Genomic DNA, 17,640 nt, shown 5'->3' with positions numbered 1-17,640 from the left:
ACAGCATTTGATGCAGCGACACGTTTCAAACAAGTTGGGACAGGAGCAACTAAAGACTGGGAAAGGTGCGGAATGATCCAAAAACACCTGTTTGGAACATTCCACAGGTAAGCAGGTTCATTGTTAACAGGTGAGAGGATCATGGTTGGGTGTGAAAGGGGCATCCTGGAAAGACTCAGTCGTTCACTAGCGAGGATGGAGCGAGGTTCACCACTTTGTCAACACATGATTGGATGAAGGAGATTAATGCATGGGCTCAGGAACACTTTGTGAAACACAGTTTGTTCAGTTTGTTTGCAAATGATTGCAGTTTTATCTTTTTTTTTTATGTGTCCCATCGTTTATGGAATCAGGGCTGCTGATTATTTATGTGATCATTATTCCACTGATGCCACCAACTGCTGGAAATTCTCAATTGCTGAACTTTCTGACTCAGACTTTGTTCAGAATTCCGGTCCTGCCCTATCCATCATTCCAGACACATACGCGTACACACACACGCACACACACCTATGCACATGTTCAGCACTAGAAACTGTCACTTACAGTGATTCACAGATGACAGAAGTTTCACATCAATTACTGAATAATATTACGTCACATCACAGTATCAGCCAATATTACTAAAAAATAAGAGATGTAACAAATTTCAAGCTGACAGTCATGTAACCACACAACACACAAGCTAATATCAAGCAGAATGTGTTATTTATTCATTGTTAAACATCACTGTTATCATTAAATCATTAGTTAGCAATATGCGAAGTATCTCATGAGCTCATAATCACCAACAAGAAAAGCTGACATTTCCTGGAAAACACGTACGTGATTGTTGCCCAACCTGATGGCTTGTTGTGACGTGACGAGGCGTTCATGCGTGTCCAACCTTTTGTTTGTTTATTTAGATCTCTATCAGCTACTGTAACGACATCCGGGTTCTGCATAGTTCTCCTTGCAACACATGTAGTCATAAGATAGATAGATAGATAGATAGATAGATAGATAGATAGATAGATAGATAGATTACCTAAAGAAATAACTAATCTTAAGTGTTTGTTGAAAGCGTGCTCAAAGCAGCTGTAATTGATAGTTTTATAATTGTGGTATATCATGACTGATCTTCCAGAACATCTACTGGATTCAAAAGTGTCTCTGATTTTTTTTTTTTTTTGGTCACCTCAGCCACTCCCTGTCATTTCTGTGTCGAGTAAGTTTCCCTGTTCGTTCAGGATGAACCAGTTTAGTTAATTTACTACTGAATTTGCCTTCTTCGCCCAATCGGCGATTTACACAACGCAGATTCCACAGAAAATAACACCGTTTTCTGAAGTGTTCCTGAGCTCATGTAGTAATCTCCTTTATAAAACCATGTGTTCACAAAGTGGTGAACCTCGCTCCATCCTCGCTTGCTGAGCCTTTCCAGGATGCTCCTTCCATAACCAATCATGATCCTCTCACCTGTTAGCAATCAACCTGTTTACCTGTGGAATGTTCCAAACAGGTGTTTCTGGAGCGTTCCACCACTTTCCCAGTCTTTTCTTGCTCCTCTCCCAACTTGCTGTTTAATTCACAGTGTTTTACACAGCGTTTCAACTTCTTAGGAATCAGGGTTGTACAAGCAACAATACAGTTTATCCTCTGGACTCCCATGTCTGACTTCCATTTCAGTGCGCAGACCATCATTGCATTGTTTATCATCATAAACATTCATAGTTTCATAAGCAATGATTTACTAACTGGTAACATAATGTGGGTGGAGGAAGAACCTGAACACATCACAAAGTGAAACTTGGATCAGACGTTTACAGGCCACAGTAGTCCAAGCTGCAGACAGTAGTCAGTCTAAAATGCAATCATAATACTGGGTGATACTCTTATACATCTGTCATAAATAATTGCTGTATAATCTTCAGTCTCGTGGCCTGAGTGCACTTAAACTCCCAGGGAATAGTTAAACAGAGGTCACACGAGGTGATGCATTTGCATTCGAGGCGGGGTTGGGCTTAACAGATATTTTAAGACCAAACATTGAGTCTCAGTCTCAGTCTGAGTGTTGACCTCCTGCCAGTGTGCATTCTGCTGCCCTTACATCTCCCATTGTGAGAAAGAAAGTTCTGGAAAGATGACAGAGGAGAGTAAAAAATCGAGTAAGTACACCAGTGATTTTAATCAAAGACTCTGTTTGAATACCTCTGTCATGGTGTCTTGTCCTGTGTGGGTCTCTGCATCCAGTGAGACGCCCAAAGCTGCTTGCATGCACTGTACGTATGTGAGTGAATGAAATGTATATGATGCTTGGTTGCACATGTTTTAATACTGGCATACACCAGCATTGCATACTAGCAATTTTAGGGGATGACACATTCAATTCAATGAGGACTTAAAACAGTGAATTAAAACATTTTGAAGAATGCTGTTATGTCACATGGTTCCTGTCACCTTTCCAGTTTTTTAGACAGCTGTTTTGACAGATCCGCCACTGCTGGAGGGAGATATCTGGCCTTTTGTTGCTTAATGCTCCCCTCTGATCACCTGTCACCTGTCTAACTGTGTGTCTCTGCTGTTTGGCGCTGAGCAGGAAGTGTACAGTGGGTTTTTAGGGCATTTTGGAAGCGGCTGCCAAAAACAACACTGTGAGAGCTGAGGGTGAACTAGTTGCTAACTTTGTCATTTGATGCTGAGCAAAAAGTTAGCAGTTGGTTGTTCATCAAAGCTTGTTCACTAAAAACAGCTTCTTGCTGCTGCTGCTGCTGCTGCTGCTGCTGCTGCTGCTACAACAAGGCTGATGACAGTGATGCAACTGAAAGAAAACAGGAAATTTGCAGACTGCAAGACCAAAACAGTGAGCAGACAAAGGCTAAAAAGCTGAAAAGTCAAGCGATGATGCTCTTTGGGTTCATCCCAAAAAATCTTTCACGATGCATTGTTAGTGTAGAATGTTAATGAGTTGCAGCTTTAATGTTTAAAGTGGTTACAAAGGAATGATGAAAAGCCAACTTAGACGTAAACGCTCCATTTGGTCACAAATCTTGGCACATGTCAGTCTGCCGCCCAGAGAGCTTCATGTGGAAATGAGGATTTTCTTCAGGTCTCATCCCGTCCTGTTGGGTCTTGCCCAATTTACACACACACATTTCTTCACAACATATTCGAACTCACCACTGGCATTTACAGTCTGCTGAGTCTGTTTACATATTTGAACTGCCTGCTCCCTGCCCTGCCCTAGTTTCTGCCACTAATGTACCATAACTTTTAAAATGAGATTAATTGAGGTATCTCCACACCTTCAGGTGAGCTGAGTAAATTCCCACACCTGGCTCAGCACCAGGAACACCGAATCTCAGTGTCTGTCTGTCTGAGACAGACTTTAATCCACACAGCTGGTTGTTTTTCTATTTTACATTCAAAGGGGCATTAAGTGATCTGTGACTTAGAAACTAATTATGTGCTGACGTAATGCATAATGTACGCAATGATTTTTTCACAGTTCCTCGTGACCACTGTGGCAACCACATAAATTGCACTAATCATTTTTGATGCATTTCAGTCATACAGAAGTTATGGACATGAAAGAGATGGTCATGTAAACATTAACAATTACAATTATTTTCATTGGCCATTAATCTGTTGATTATTTTCTTGATTAATCAATGAGTGGTTTGGTCTATAAAATGTCGGAAAATGGTGAAAAATGTCAATCCGTGTTTCCCAAAGCCCAAGATGACATCCTTAAATGTCTTGTTTTGTCCACAACCCAAAGATATTCAGTTTACCATCATAGAAGCCAGAACATATTCACATTTAAGCTGGAATCAGATGTTTTTTTCTTTTTAAAAAATTACTCAAACCAATTAATCGAGTATCAAAATTGCTAATTCAGGAGTTGATGTCTAGTGGATCAATCTTTGTAGCTCTAAAAATTATATTTGGTTGATGCAAAAACCAAAATTAAATGATGGTCACCACCTTTCTTATTTTCACAGATGAACAAGAGCTTTTCCTTCGTTGAGATTAGCACTGTACAAAAAGTGAATAGAAATAAAGTTTAATTTTACTGCCATCAAATTGTTTTGTAGAAAACTCCTTCGCTACCTGACATACAGATATTCTGTTTGGGGATTCTATTAACTTGTTCATGTTTGTATGTTTGTAATGTCTTTCAGTCTATGGGGAAGTGGACCTTCACTGTAAGATCAACAACACTGAGCACCGCACCAGTGAAATCTCAGTGGATGAGCTGATTGTGAGACGAGGCCAACCCTTCAACCTGACCCTTAAACTGACCAAACCGTTCAACCCTCAACAACACCCGCTCCACATTGTTGCAGAGACAGGTTGATCTTTCATAAAAATGATTTGTTTTGAATAGTTTTTACAAGGCAAACTAATTATTTAGTCAGCATTGAGTTATGACAGAAAAGTGACATTTAGAATCTATTTTATCATTTAAATCTTACAAATATATACTTTCTGTGAAAACATCAAGTAAAGTTGTCAATGATAGATGACTAGCTAACCTTGCTAGCTACTACTAGCTAACATGAGTTAGCTTGGAGGGAGCCACATCTAGCATTAGCCTAAAGCTAATTTAAAAAATACTTCTGTGTTTTTTCCTAGCTGTAATGTGTTTTTGAAAAATATCCTTTTTGATGAAGTGATGTCTTGCTCATTGAGTTTGTTATCCTTACGTTACATTATTAGTGTAGCTAAAGGCAGCTAACGTTAGCTTAACTTAGCAGAGTAGCAGTAACTACTATCAGCCCCCCTGATTCAGAGTAACGACTCTTCTCCACAGGAAACCACCCATCTGAAGACCTGGGCACGCTGTCACGTATCAGTGTCCCTGATGGTGTTAAGCGGTCACCAACAGCAAAGGCGGTGTGGAAGCTGGAGCTTCAAAGTAGCTCCTCCCTGCAATTGGGCATCTTGAACCTGATCTTTACCCCACCGGCTGATGCCCCCGTGGGGCATTACATCCTGCGTGCCAAACACAGGGATGAGGAAGTGACTGTGGCAGCCCTGGCGGTGCTCTTCAACCCCTGGTGTCCCGGTAGGTCTGTCTGTCTGTGGTTGGTCTATCTATCTATCTATCTATCTATCTATTGCTATGTACTTTTACTTTTGTACTTTTTTTCTACTTTTGTTTTGAATATAGAACTTTTACTTAAGTGGCTGTACATCTTCACAATCTAATCAATCTTCCTATCATCCGTCTGTCCATCTGTCTGTTGTCTGCATCGATTCATTGTCTCTGTAGGTGACTGGGTGTATCTGGCTGATGAGGAGGAAAAACAGGAGTATGTGATGAATGAACAGGGAAAAATCTTCAGAGGAAGTGGAAACTATATCTCCTCTTTGAGCTGGGACTTTGGACAGGTGCGGTCTCTCTCTCTCTCTCTCTCTCTCTCTCTCTCACACACACACACACACACACACACACACACACACATGCACATGCACACTTACTTACATACTTCAGTGTGATGCACAGTTGGCACTGTCTTGATAATTTCTTGGCCGGAGGCTCATGTCACACTTGCATGATAAAAGGAACAGTTATTTCCATATTTCTTCAAATTGTGGTCGGGCAGTTTATCTGCCTCAGCTGCAGAAGGTAACAGGCCTTTATCTGAAGCAGGCTTGTATTACAGACAGGTCTTTATTTCTGGTCATTTTGATCTGGTCCAAGGCTTTTATTGTGCAGAAATGTAGTGTGGAAAAAACCAGTTGACGTGCAACCTTCCCATGTGGCCCCTCAAATGTAGCTACTGTCATTACGTGGTGCTTGTCCATTACTACAAAATACAGTTTGGCAAAGACATTAAAACACACACCTGCAGGGACTAAAACCAGACACTTTTCAATAACAACAAGCAGCTGAAAATAGCATGATCGTACTGTTGAATGTATTAATTTAAAGTGACGGAAATATACATTATGCTTAGTTGGCATGCACATAACATAACAGTTTATCTACCCTTGTTTTTTCCCCCAGTCTCTATTAGAGTGCTGGCTTTTATTTGTTTGTGTCAGCCATGCCCCGGCCATTATTTCAGACCTGCCTTTCATTTGACTACTGCTTTTCATTTGAGAAAATACACTATTACCTCATGCTTGTAGTACAGATAGGGGATACAAATTTTGTCACTTTGAATTTAAATACATTTGACATTTTACCATTCCTTGCCAACTATGAATACAACTACTGTAATGTACTGTCAATAGCAGATGATGTCTCTTTGAAAGCTTAAATACTATTCCCATCTGCAGATAAATGCTACTGTGTTGCTGTGAATAAAACTTAATTTATTTTCAACTTTTCCCATTTCCAGTTTGAGTACAACATGGTGGACATTTGTATGAAGATGTTGGATCTCAACCACAAACACATGGACGACCCAGCTGATGATGTTTCTGCTCGCTGTAACCCCATCTACGTGAGCCGTGTGATCAGCGCCATGGTAGGACGTGTTCTGTGTGGTTTTCAAAGATACATCCATTAAACTTTTAGAGCAACAATGCTGTGTTGCACAGACATTAATGGGATGACATTTTGGCCCAAATCCAGCAATGATGTGATGCCACGTGATAGCATTTTTGAGCTGCACACCACTTGGATGTTCAGTGCTAATCTGAAAATGTCAGCATGCTAACACAATATATATGGTAGGCGTGGAACATTATACCTATTTTACATTTAGAATGTTAGCATTGTCATTGTAAGCATGTTAGCATGCTGACATGAGTGTTTAGCTCTTCTTTTGATATTGATAGTTAATCGTAGAATTGTTTTGTTAATGTTTGCAATGTGCCAATAAACGTGACGTGAAGACAAGAGCTGATGTAGACGATGTAGATCTAAAAAGACTTGGCAAATGTTTCTGACGTGACAGAGTCTGGGGGCCATTCTTTGGAGGTAAAATCTGACACAATAAAGTTGTAATTTTGAGAAAAAAAATGATGGGAATGAGGATTTCCTTGTTTGTCTGTTTCCCTCCAGATCAACAGTGCAGATGACCACGGTGTGTTGGAGGGACGCTGGGAAAGTCCATACAGTGGCGGGAAGGCACCCTCTCACTGGACTGGCAGTCATGAAATCCTTAAACAGTGGTACAGAAGAGACTGCCACCCAGTCAAGTATGGCCAGTGCTGGGTGTTCGCTGCTGTGATGTGCTCAGGTAACAACGTCTGGAAAGATAAATATTAATTCTGAAATAATTACTCAAATATTCTATTTGTCACTTTTCACAAACTTAACTGGCAACATTTTTGATACTCGAGTAATTGTTTAATTAAGCAATTCATTCAGGAAACAACCAAACATCGGTTGTTGCCAGCTTCTCAGATATGAAGATTTGCCACTTTTCTCAGTTTTGTATGATTGTAAACTGAATGTATTTGGGTTTGTAATGGACAGTTTTCTCTATTTCTCTTGCTAACATTTTATAAACTAAACAATTATCAATGAATAAAAAAACTATTTAACATAATAATTATTTATAGCAGCCGCCCCAACAAAAAATATGTTGCTTCTCAACTTTAATTTGATTGGCTGAAAATAAATACTGTCTATACAACTAAATTGAGTAAGTAAGAATGCTAATGCTAACGTTAATGCTAATGCTCATGTACAGTCCCTTGTTATATGTTGTGCTATGACTAAGAATAGAGCACTACAACACTGAAACATATTTGTCACATCTTATTACAAGACCTCATGTTGACATTGATCACATGACTCTTGGAGGAGCTTTGGAGAAGCTTCAGTCTGTTAATGACAGCCACCTCCCTTGTGTCTCTGCCAACACTGTGTTTTCCCTCACAGGACATGTTAGAACTGAAACAAAGTGTCTCCTGTCCTTCAGCCAGGAATGCCACTGAACCTGCCAGCTTCAGTTTATGCACTCCATGACCTTATTTTCTTTGAGTAAAGCACACTACTGAGCAGTATATATGCATATGTATTAAAAGTTCATTTGAGTAGCTGCTCAGTGTTAATTGCTGCCCGTTGGAGCTGCAGAATGGTGAGAAACCAACACACTGATCTAAAATTCTGCGACTGACTCTAGTCTTTCTTGGTTCCAGTGATGCGCCTGCTGGGCGTCCCCTGCCGCGTGGTCACCAACTTCGTGTCAGCCCACGACAACAACAGGAATCTGATCATTGATGTGTACCACGCTGACTACGGCGTCAGAGAGAGAGAATCCCATGACAGTATTTGGTGAGAGGCTACAATTTCTTATTTTGTCAATGCACAGATGGGGAGGCTCAGACAGCGTGAGCTTCAAGGCAGGTTTCAGCTAATGTGCCTTCACAGAATGTTTCCGGTTTTCTTATGCTCAAAGTGACCGATGTATCACCATGATTCCGTATCTACTAAACAGCACAGTCACCCTTCACCTTTACATTACATTATCATAATGGATGCACCAGCCAAACATGGGTGAATTTGATCAATCCAGCCACAGTGGCGGGTACACAAAGGGAGCATTGAACAAACGAACATCAGGGGCAGAGTCAGACTGGAAACCGTGGGTCGGTGGCTCTGTGGGCCGCGTTGCTGTCGAATTAGCTTTACTGCTGTTACCAGTCAATTATCTGAGCAGAGTGATGCTGAAGGCAGCAGAGTGTGTATTAAATATTATTTTCTGATATCAGACTCTTACGTTCTTGTGTGCTGCACACTTTAGGGTGATAACTTTCTTGGGTGTGATGACCTTAAAGAGAATCACCGCACCCAAAAAATAACATTAATATGTATTAAGTAAATTGCAAAGCAACAATGGAAAATGCGCTTTCAAGCCTATTATGTAATTGCAGTAATTACTTGTTGTAATTAATTGCTTGTTTTTTGCTTGAGAATGTGTCTCTCAACTGCTCATACTGCTTTATTCTGATCTGACCTTATAAAACCTGACGACCTTATAAAACCTGACTACCCGTTTGCCTCAGGGACACTGGCGTAGTGCTCCGGTTTATTTTTATTTTTTCATATCAGATCACAAAGTTCTGAGTTTGTTCAAGTTTGATGTTAAAGACTGTTAACGTTCTGACTTAAAATGATGGATAAGCATAAGTGAATGAATATGAAATTCATACTTTTGAGGGGGAAATGTTGTATTAGATAGTTACACAAAAGTGAAGCCATGATGGGCATGATGAGCCGTGAGAGTGAAGAAAGAATGAGCTGAAAGGCACTGAAACACTCCACAAAGCTCTGGTGATAATTCTGTTCATTTTTGCAAATGACCTTTTCACATGAAAGCAGTCATGTGATCCATAAAAATAAAAATAAGAGCTGCTTCAAGTCATGCAAAGATTCAGCAAATAGATCTTTTGAACTTACTTTGCCAACAAATGGTGCCAAGGTTAGAACTCGCTCACACTATAATTCCTCAGTGCGGTAAATCCAGATGAATGCCGTGCATCAGAGTTAACCAAATAACCGCTATCTGATGGAAAAAAAAAAAAAAAAAAAAAACTGAACAAACCAGATCAGTGTGCCAGTGTCCCTGCAGGAAATGTGTCACTAGAGTGAAGAGGCACCGGCGCCGTGACACACAAGCCAAAAATCAAGCCAACATGTCAGTACTTGTTGCAACTACATAAAAGGTTTGAAAACACATTATCGACTGTGGTTTTCCACAGTACTTAGTGTGCTCATTAATATTATTTGGGTGCGGTGATTCTCTTTAAGTCATTACACCCAAGAGCTCTTGATCTGCCAACAATGAAAGTTATTACTGTCCATTGTGGGGAAGGATTTAATTTTCCATGTTGCTTTAAATACTATTTCTGGTACTATAACATGTCACAATACACATATAATACTCTGTTACCAGAAGACAACGTTTGTAAAAGATTGTTCCAGACTTTCAAATTTTCACAATGCTGAGTGATATTTCAAAGTGTTCAGTACATTGGAGTTTGAAAAATGACTCCAGCTTGTTCTGCCTCTACTTCCTCTAGAATGTGAATTGTGTAAATGCAGTTTCGAAGTGGCCATATTCAATGTTTTTATAATGAACCAACAGACCGACACCTGACACCTGCAGACACCTGAATCCGCAGCTTCACTCAGCTTTGTGGGACCCTATAGTGAGTTTAGTTCATTGTTTGGCTGTCAGGTCTGCATCTTCATCGTATTGGTTTACTTTGACCGCAATTTTTGTTCGATAGGCCTTTTACAATGGCTCAGCTTTCGTCAGTTTCTCTGATTTGTTGGCCTTAAGCAGTAGTTGCTTGAACTGACACAACACCATAAACATAACTGTCCCATCAATTACACAAATGACACCGGGAACGAGTTACCACAGAGAGCCTGCAAGGTAAATGTTCAATAATACAGAGTTCACATGAAACTTTTATAATGCCAAATGGGCAGAGGCTTGCATTCTCGCCACTTTCATGGTGAAGACAATTGGTTGTTTGTCACACAGGAGCAAACAGGTGAAATGGCCTTGAGGAGAGGAGCAGAAATGCTCTGTTCCTCTCTGGTCTTCACTCCCTGGACGCAGCCTCTGTCTTCATGAGATAGCAAAAACGCTCACACAAGGTCACTACGAGGTGATCACACAAACTGGACATAAAGTATAAGAATTTCTCTAACAGAAACAAGTTTGACCTTCACTGTGCCCAATGATGCATGTGCAGAGTTTGACACCAGGAGCCTGGTTTCATATTCATCTGCTGATTCTGTGCTCACCTTAAATCTGAGTTTAACATGTGCATGTACGAGCACAAATCGAAAGCCAATCATGGACCAGTATGGAAATCATTTTATATGTCTTACAGCTCTTTAAAGAATATTCTTGAGGTGTTGTCGTGTGTATGTTGTTTTCAACCAAAAAATATACCAGAGCCAGAAGAAGTGACGGACGGTGTGTTGAGTCGTTTGGAGGTGATACAGAAATAGATCAGTTCTGTGTGTCACTGTGCTGTCGCAGAGTCTGAACGTCGTGTTGTGTTTCAGGAACTTCCACGTCTGGGTGGAGTGCTGGATGAGGCGGCCAGACCTGACGAAAGATGGCAAGTATGATGGCTGGCAAGTTCTGGATCCAACACCACAGGAGAAGAGTGAAGGTACAGACTCTTGTTTATCTCCATAAACTTTAACTGGGACGCATGTTCCTCCCTGCTCTGATGGCCTTGTTGCTTGTCCTAATTGTACATGCCGACCTCTTTCTACTCAGATTTTATTGAGAGTGTCGTGCAAGAATTCTCATTGAACTTTTTAAAAAAAACAATACTTTGACTATAGATTTCCTTGACATTTAGATATAACTCAACTGAAAAGCAAATTATGTCTTATAATAATAACAATAACAATAACAATAATAATAATAATAATAACAAATAGAATAAACAATAACTATGAATACTTACGTAATATATAATGGATATTATAATGCCATCATTGTTTGGTATAGGAAATGTGAGAAAGGACTGCTGAAATGCGACTCTTGTCCTTTTTGGCCTCTCCAGTCACCGTTAGCCTACCTTGACCTGATGATGCAACAAGACCAGGAATCATTAAAAACATAGGGTTTAATCCTCTGAGGGCACGAGTCCTCTCATGAATACACCCAACAAATCACTTGTATACCCGGTTAGTCGTTCCTTTCATCATCATTCTGAACGCAGCCGCCGAATTACACCAGATTTTTGAATGTTTCTTTAAAATTGTATGTCATGTATTGACATGATGTGGCTTTAAGTCACATTTCGTAATAAATCATGATGAAAACTAGTCTGTGGAGGTTTCCCACTCCAGCTCATGGTTATGATGGTCTCTCCTCCTGCAGGGGTTTACTGCTGTGGTCCGGCCCCGGTCAAAGCCATCCTGGATGGACAAACAGACCTCAAATATGACATCCCATTTGTCTTCGCTGAGGTCAACGCCGACTGCATTGACTGGCTGGTCAGTGAGCAGAGCTCCAGCCTAACCTCATCTACATAACATCCAGTGAAAGACGAAGCAAGTCTGAGCTTCAACAAAGGGTTTATTCCTGATTTTATTTAGTAAAATGTTTCTTTTTGTTGTTGCTTCTCTTCTGTCAGGTCAAAGCTGACGGCTCAATGGTGAAAATCTGGTCTGACACTAAAAAAGTCGGTCAGAATATCTCCACCAAGTCCATCGGCTCCACAAGGAGGTTGGACATCACCGACAGCTACAAACACAAAGAAGGTGAGTCCAGCTGAGGAACAGGTCACACAGACTTCAGCTGTTCACACTCTACAGCAGTGGCTCTGGAAACTGACTGAATCATGACCCTTTACAGGATCAGAAAAGGAGAGGTCAGTCTTCAAATACGCCTGCACCAGAGACTACTGCACAGATGACGAGGAAGAAGAGGGTGAAGATAACGTCGACGAGGAAGAGATGGAGGAGATGGTGGAGAATGGAGAGACGGAGGTGATGGTCGAGAATGAAGAGGTGGAGGAGAATGAAGAGATGGAGGAGACGGTGGAGTCTGGAGAGACCAACGAGGGAGTCCATGAGACCACAGAGAGTACAGATGAAGTAACCCCAGAAAACATCCCTCCACTGCCTGAAGTGTCCATACGATTTGAAGAGGTACAGCACAGAAACTACACTTCCAAAGTTCCCTGTAGAGTTACTGAACAGGATTTTTGTCTTTTATAAAAGTCGTTTTGAAATAAGACTCGGTTCGTCTGAGGGTTTAACGTGATGAGCACGAATCGCGCCGTCTCCGGTTCGAGTCCCGCCGGGAACCTTTCTTGCCATATCTACTATATTTAGAGCCACTTCTTTATTGTCAATTTTCTTGTAAAAGCGCAAATTTAACCTTTGAAAATATCAAATTTGTTCTATCAAAAAGAGACAGAAGAAAGTCGTAAGAACAACCAAAAAGATCATGGAAGAAAAAACTCCATAAAACTGATATATTGGATTGCTTTTTTTTAGAACTCTGCCTTTGAACAACAAGGCTGTTAAAAGTGCTTTACATAAAGGCGAAACAGAAGATAGAATAGAATAAGACAGTAAAAATTACAGTGCATGCACAGAAACAGTGTCCCACATTTAGTTTTGAGTGAAAGCATATATTAGCTGTATACATGTCGGTTCAACCTACGTTAACACATTTCTAACAGCTAGAACAATCTGACCTACAATTATGTTAGCGGTTGTGCTTGTTTGTGGATATAAAGCACGCCCGAATAAGGAATGCGTTTCTGGACCTTAATGTAGGATATTGGCATTGATGTTTGTGGTGCAGTGGCTGGAGGCATAAACAATTCTGTTATCTCACGGCGCAGAACAGGCTCGAGTTTGTTCCCACAAGTTGCTCTTTGCTCTGCATTATGAAAAAGAAACAGGCTCCATTTCCCAAAAGCATCTTAAGGTTAAGAAGATTACAAAGTCCATTGTTCAGATGTTCTTAAGCAAGTAAATATTGTTTATAGTACTGAATTTCACAGGATTTCTCATTGTTTGATGCCACAGGTAACCGAACCGGTGAACGGCAAGGATGTGAGCCTGAAGCTGGTGCTGCACAGCAAGAGCAGCGTTGCCAGGCCGCTGTCCGTCAACATCAGCGTCCAAGCCATGAACTACAACGGCGTATCAGCTGCAAACATCCAGTCTAATGTGAAGGAGGAGACACTGCAGCCTGGGAAAGGTGACTCCTCTTCTGTGGATAATTCTCTGGACAGATATGTTGCTGTTGAATTTATATCAGAGGGTGGACAAATAAAACTGAAGCTGTCTGCATGTGTGGGCACCACGAGGGTTAGATGATCAAATAAAATCTCCCCTTTCTTCCACTGCCTCTTGCAGATCTGTCCATCCCAATCCTGGTCCCATACTTGGTCTACCATAAACACATGGTGGACCGTGACATCATGAAGGTGTCAGCCATAATCACGGACAAACAGAAGCCAGACAACATATACCTGGCTGAGGATGACATTGTCCTGAAAGACCCTTCCATCTCCATCACCGTCAGTAAAAAAAAACCTGTCTGTCTGTCTGTTTGTCTGTCTGTCATCTGTCCAGCTGTCTGTCACATTAGCTGACAAAAAGCTGCTTTAAGAAGAAAAAACTCAATCTCAAAATAATAATAATACATAAGACAACACTGAGAGTTTGCAGCCAGTCACGCTAAATGCTAACTTAATGCTTATTGGCAATGTTAACATGCTGATACCATCTTAGTGTAGTGTTAGCATGCGAACAAATCTGAGCCACTATTGGCCCTAAACACAAAGCACACCAGTTGATAAAAAGTTTTAAAGTTATTGCAGTTCACCCTGAGGAGATTTCATTTCAGCTCATCCCATAGATGTTGAGATATTTTGCTTATGATCATAAATGTTACACTTGTGGTGGCACAAGAGGAAAAGTCATAAGATCTGTAAAATTTATTAGGATTCATCCTCTGGAAACCATCAATGTCTATACAAAATTGAGATATTTCAAACGATGAGAACTTTGACCTACTTGTGCTGCTGGAATAAAGATTAGGGATCGCCAAAAGTATTGAAACTGCAGATATTTGTACGAAGTTTCATGGCAATCCACAAATGTCAACCTGCTAAGAGGCTTCATCCTCTTTATAACATGAATGTCTGTGTAAACTTACATGACAATCCACTGAAAGGTTGAGGTATTTCAGTCTTATGTAAGTGGTGGATGTTGTCATCTGTGGAGCCGCGATCTGAAAATAGGATTAGCTTCACAATCAGTCACATGGTTTTATTGCTCCTCATCCATCAACACGCAAGTAATCTTTAACAGTAGATCTAAATAAGAGGTTTTCTTTGGTTCTCGTGTTAATTAAATGGTCGAACCCCTGAGATCTACTTTGGCAGACAAAGTTGGAATTAACATAAAGTTGGCTGAAATAGATCAGCCATGTTTGAGAAAAGTCTACAGTTCATCCACCATCTTCCACCACTGCTTGCAGAATCTTGTATTTCATTAAAATGTTCTTGAAGTTGTTTTTCGCTTGCTTTGTTTATGTCTGTGGGTTTTCGCCTGCAAGCTGCAGGCTGTAATCATCCATGATTTTTTTTCTCCACTGTGGGATTATTATGCAAGAGCAATGTGTTCACTCCTGTGAGAGCTGGATCTGAGAGCTGCTGCAGGGTCAGCTCACACTCACAAACCTGAAACCAGAAATTCCTGCTCTTTAGCTCCTGAAGCTCCACAAACTTAAACTGGGGCAAACATTTCATGCGCTTTTGGATTATCAGCCCTTTTTTTTTGTGTTGTGCGGTTAGAGCTTCAGGCAGTATATTTCTAGTATTGCTGTCTGTTTTTCTCTCTTGATGCATGATGGGTAATGTTGTTTCAGCAGGTCAACAGAAATGTGTGTGTGTTGCAGGTGTTCGGTACGGTCAAACTGAACTGTAAGTCAAATGGGGAAGTGGTTTTCGTGAACCCGGTCAACGAGACGCTGACGAACTGCTCCATCACTTTCTCAGGAAGTGGTCTGTTTAAGGACGACGTGGAATTCCAGTGAGTGTGTGTGTGTGTGTGTGTGTGTTTATGCTTGTTTGTCTGTATTTATGGGGTCCCAGCACTGGAGGCCCACTCATGGTACCGGGTCCGTCAACTTTGTAGGGACAAAATACAAGTCTCTGTAACAGAATCGTGAAATCTTGGGTTATGCTGAGGGCTGTTTAGGGTTAGTCAAGTAGTGATTATGAGTTGACCTTAATTAGCAACAGTCATGAATCTGAGGCAGCATTTGACGCCAGCATTTCAGATTTGACAGTTTTTCATACTTGGTGCTACGGACGCATTCTAGATGACACCAAATGGGTTTTGTGGGTTTTAAAGGTGGAGTTGCAAATCCAAACTCCGGACAGCTGATTTTCTTACTGCTCTTTGTGTTACCCACAGGATTCCAGACATAAAGGCCAAGAACCGAACACGTGTCAAATTCAGCTTTTTTCCCTACAAGGAGGGACAGAAGACTCTAATGATCGACTTCGACTGCTCCGCCTTCAGAGACATCAAAAGAAGCCACACTGTCTGTGTCAAGCCATCAGTCTTCAGTGTCGCTTCGTAAGAGTCACATATTTACTCAGAAACAAAGTGTCAGAGTTAGAACTCTTTATGACGCATACATTTCTGAATTTTTACAGCTTTTTATGTATGAAGACATCTTTGCTAGGGTGGGTCAGCATGCGTGAGGTGCCCTTTACAGGATCTAAGATACAGTCTTTGGTGCTACATTCAAGGAACTATTTACTTTCTGTTATTATGTCTGCATCTGCAGGTGTGGTTTTCTTACTTACTGGTTGAAAGCTTCTTTTTATTTTGACTTCATTTAGTTGTTTTCATAAGAAAGAGCTTAAACATGTTATTATCAATCAAATCTGGGTGCAGATTGAGTAAAGATAGCCTGGTAGCAGGACTAGCAGAAGATCATTCTGAATGAAAAGCTGATGAGAAAGAGGTGACAAAACGTATGTGCGTATTTGTTCCCAGCTAAGCACAGCGTCGCCATAACCAGCAGACATGTTGCCCAAAGCTGAGAAAGCTGCACCAGAATTATCTTTCAAATCCTGAAATGTTAGTTTAGCCCTCATACATTGGTCACTTACCACAGTATAACAGTATAAGTTGATGGTATTTACTTAAATAGGTACGATTCATTTTTTAACATTTTGACATTGAATCTTATTGAGGCGGTTAACATCTGTGGCTGTTTATGGGGAGACATTTTTGAGACACTGGGATGACAAAGACTCAACTGTACGCTCGTCCGCTGCAGTGATTTCCAGGTGACTGTAGAAGCGTAGATCTGACGACGTCTGTTCAAGTTTTATATGCACTTTTTTGGCTCCATGTACTTTAATAAAAGAATCTGTCATAAAGCTGTATTATAAGTAGTGCATTAAGACTGGCGGTGACATTTCAGGTTCAAACTCTTATATGTTTACATAACAGAAGAATGCAGCTAAACCTGATGCACACACACACACACACGACTCTTTTCTCAATCACGAGGGACGCTCGGGGTCCGGTTAAACCTGAAGTCTTTTAAACTCTTAGCATTAACGGCATTGACGAAATCAATCCATTAATTCTCTATACATGCTATTCCTGTTCCTGGGAAGAATAAGCATCTAAGTATGTGTCCTTTAGAGCTCCTGCCCTCAGAGTCACATGTCTAAAGTGTAAGTCTTTCTAAAAAAACAGAATAAATCTTTTATGCATTAATATGTTCAGCTTGCAGTGACAGAAGTAGAATTTCCTGCTGTGACATAAATGCAGTCTTTGGAGCTGAGCGAGCTGGTGGAAGGTGTCCCCTTGTGGCTAAACAAAATAAGAGACCAAATACTGTGTTAGCTGGACTGTATCATTATTTGCACTGTTTCATTGAGTATCTCAGCAAAGCACTACAAATAAAATGTTTACTGAAAGCCCTGTGTCCTTTGTGTGTGTTAACAATGATGCTCTCTGTATTCACACTATGTAATAATAAGAAATGTGTCACTTTATACTTGACCAGTGGTTCCCAACATTAATCTGAGGGGTCAGCAGATGATTAAAGGAATAACAAAGCTAAAAGACATTTCTTTAACACAACATTATGTTCATTTACACAGACCCCCTCTATAAATCCTTAAATGAAACAATCCCAAATAGCTCTTTGGTTTAAC

The 17,640-nt window shown here is 40.6% G+C and overlaps 1 protein-coding gene across 1 annotated transcript; it reads left to right on the top strand.

Moving 5' to 3' along the window:
- The first annotated feature begins 2,063 nt into the window (after window positions 1-2,063).
- Window positions 2,064-17,339, top strand: LOC143331653 (protein-glutamine gamma-glutamyltransferase 5-like). Its single transcript, XM_076748750.1, has 15 exons — window positions 2,064-2,147; window positions 4,164-4,334; window positions 4,796-5,050; window positions 5,258-5,376; window positions 6,333-6,461; window positions 7,001-7,178; window positions 8,086-8,221; window positions 10,973-11,082; window positions 11,805-11,920; window positions 12,061-12,187; window positions 12,282-12,577; window positions 13,469-13,643; window positions 13,802-13,965; window positions 15,351-15,484; window positions 15,872-17,339. The coding sequence occupies exons 1-15, from the start codon at window positions 2,123-2,125 to the stop codon at window positions 16,038-16,040; spliced, it is 2,304 nt and encodes a 767-aa protein (XP_076604865.1). The 5' UTR covers window positions 2,064-2,122; the 3' UTR covers window positions 16,041-17,339.
- The last annotated feature ends 301 nt before the right edge of the window (window positions 17,340-17,640 follow it).

This window comes from Chaetodon auriga, chromosome 2 (genome assembly GCF_051107435.1).
Source record: "Chaetodon auriga isolate fChaAug3 chromosome 2, fChaAug3.hap1, whole genome shotgun sequence".
NCBI lineage: Eukaryota > Metazoa > Chordata > Actinopteri > Chaetodontiformes > Chaetodontidae > Chaetodon > Chaetodon auriga.
The sequence above is the reverse complement of the archived record's forward strand: the minus strand, read 5'-3'. Positions and strand labels throughout refer to the sequence as shown.

Excerpts from the sequence above, each read along its gene's own strand:
- LOC143331653 (XM_076748750.1), top strand. The coding sequence starts at position 2,123 with ATGACAGAGGAGAGTAAAAAATCGA. Across the intron at positions 6,462-7,000 it reads GCCGTGTGATCAGCGCCATG|ATCAACAGTGCAGATGACCA; the intron begins GTAGGACGTGTT and ends GTTTCCCTCCAG. Across the intron at positions 8,222-10,972 it reads GAATCCCATGACAGTATTTG|GAACTTCCACGTCTGGGTGG; the intron begins GTGAGAGGCTAC and ends GTTGTGTTTCAG.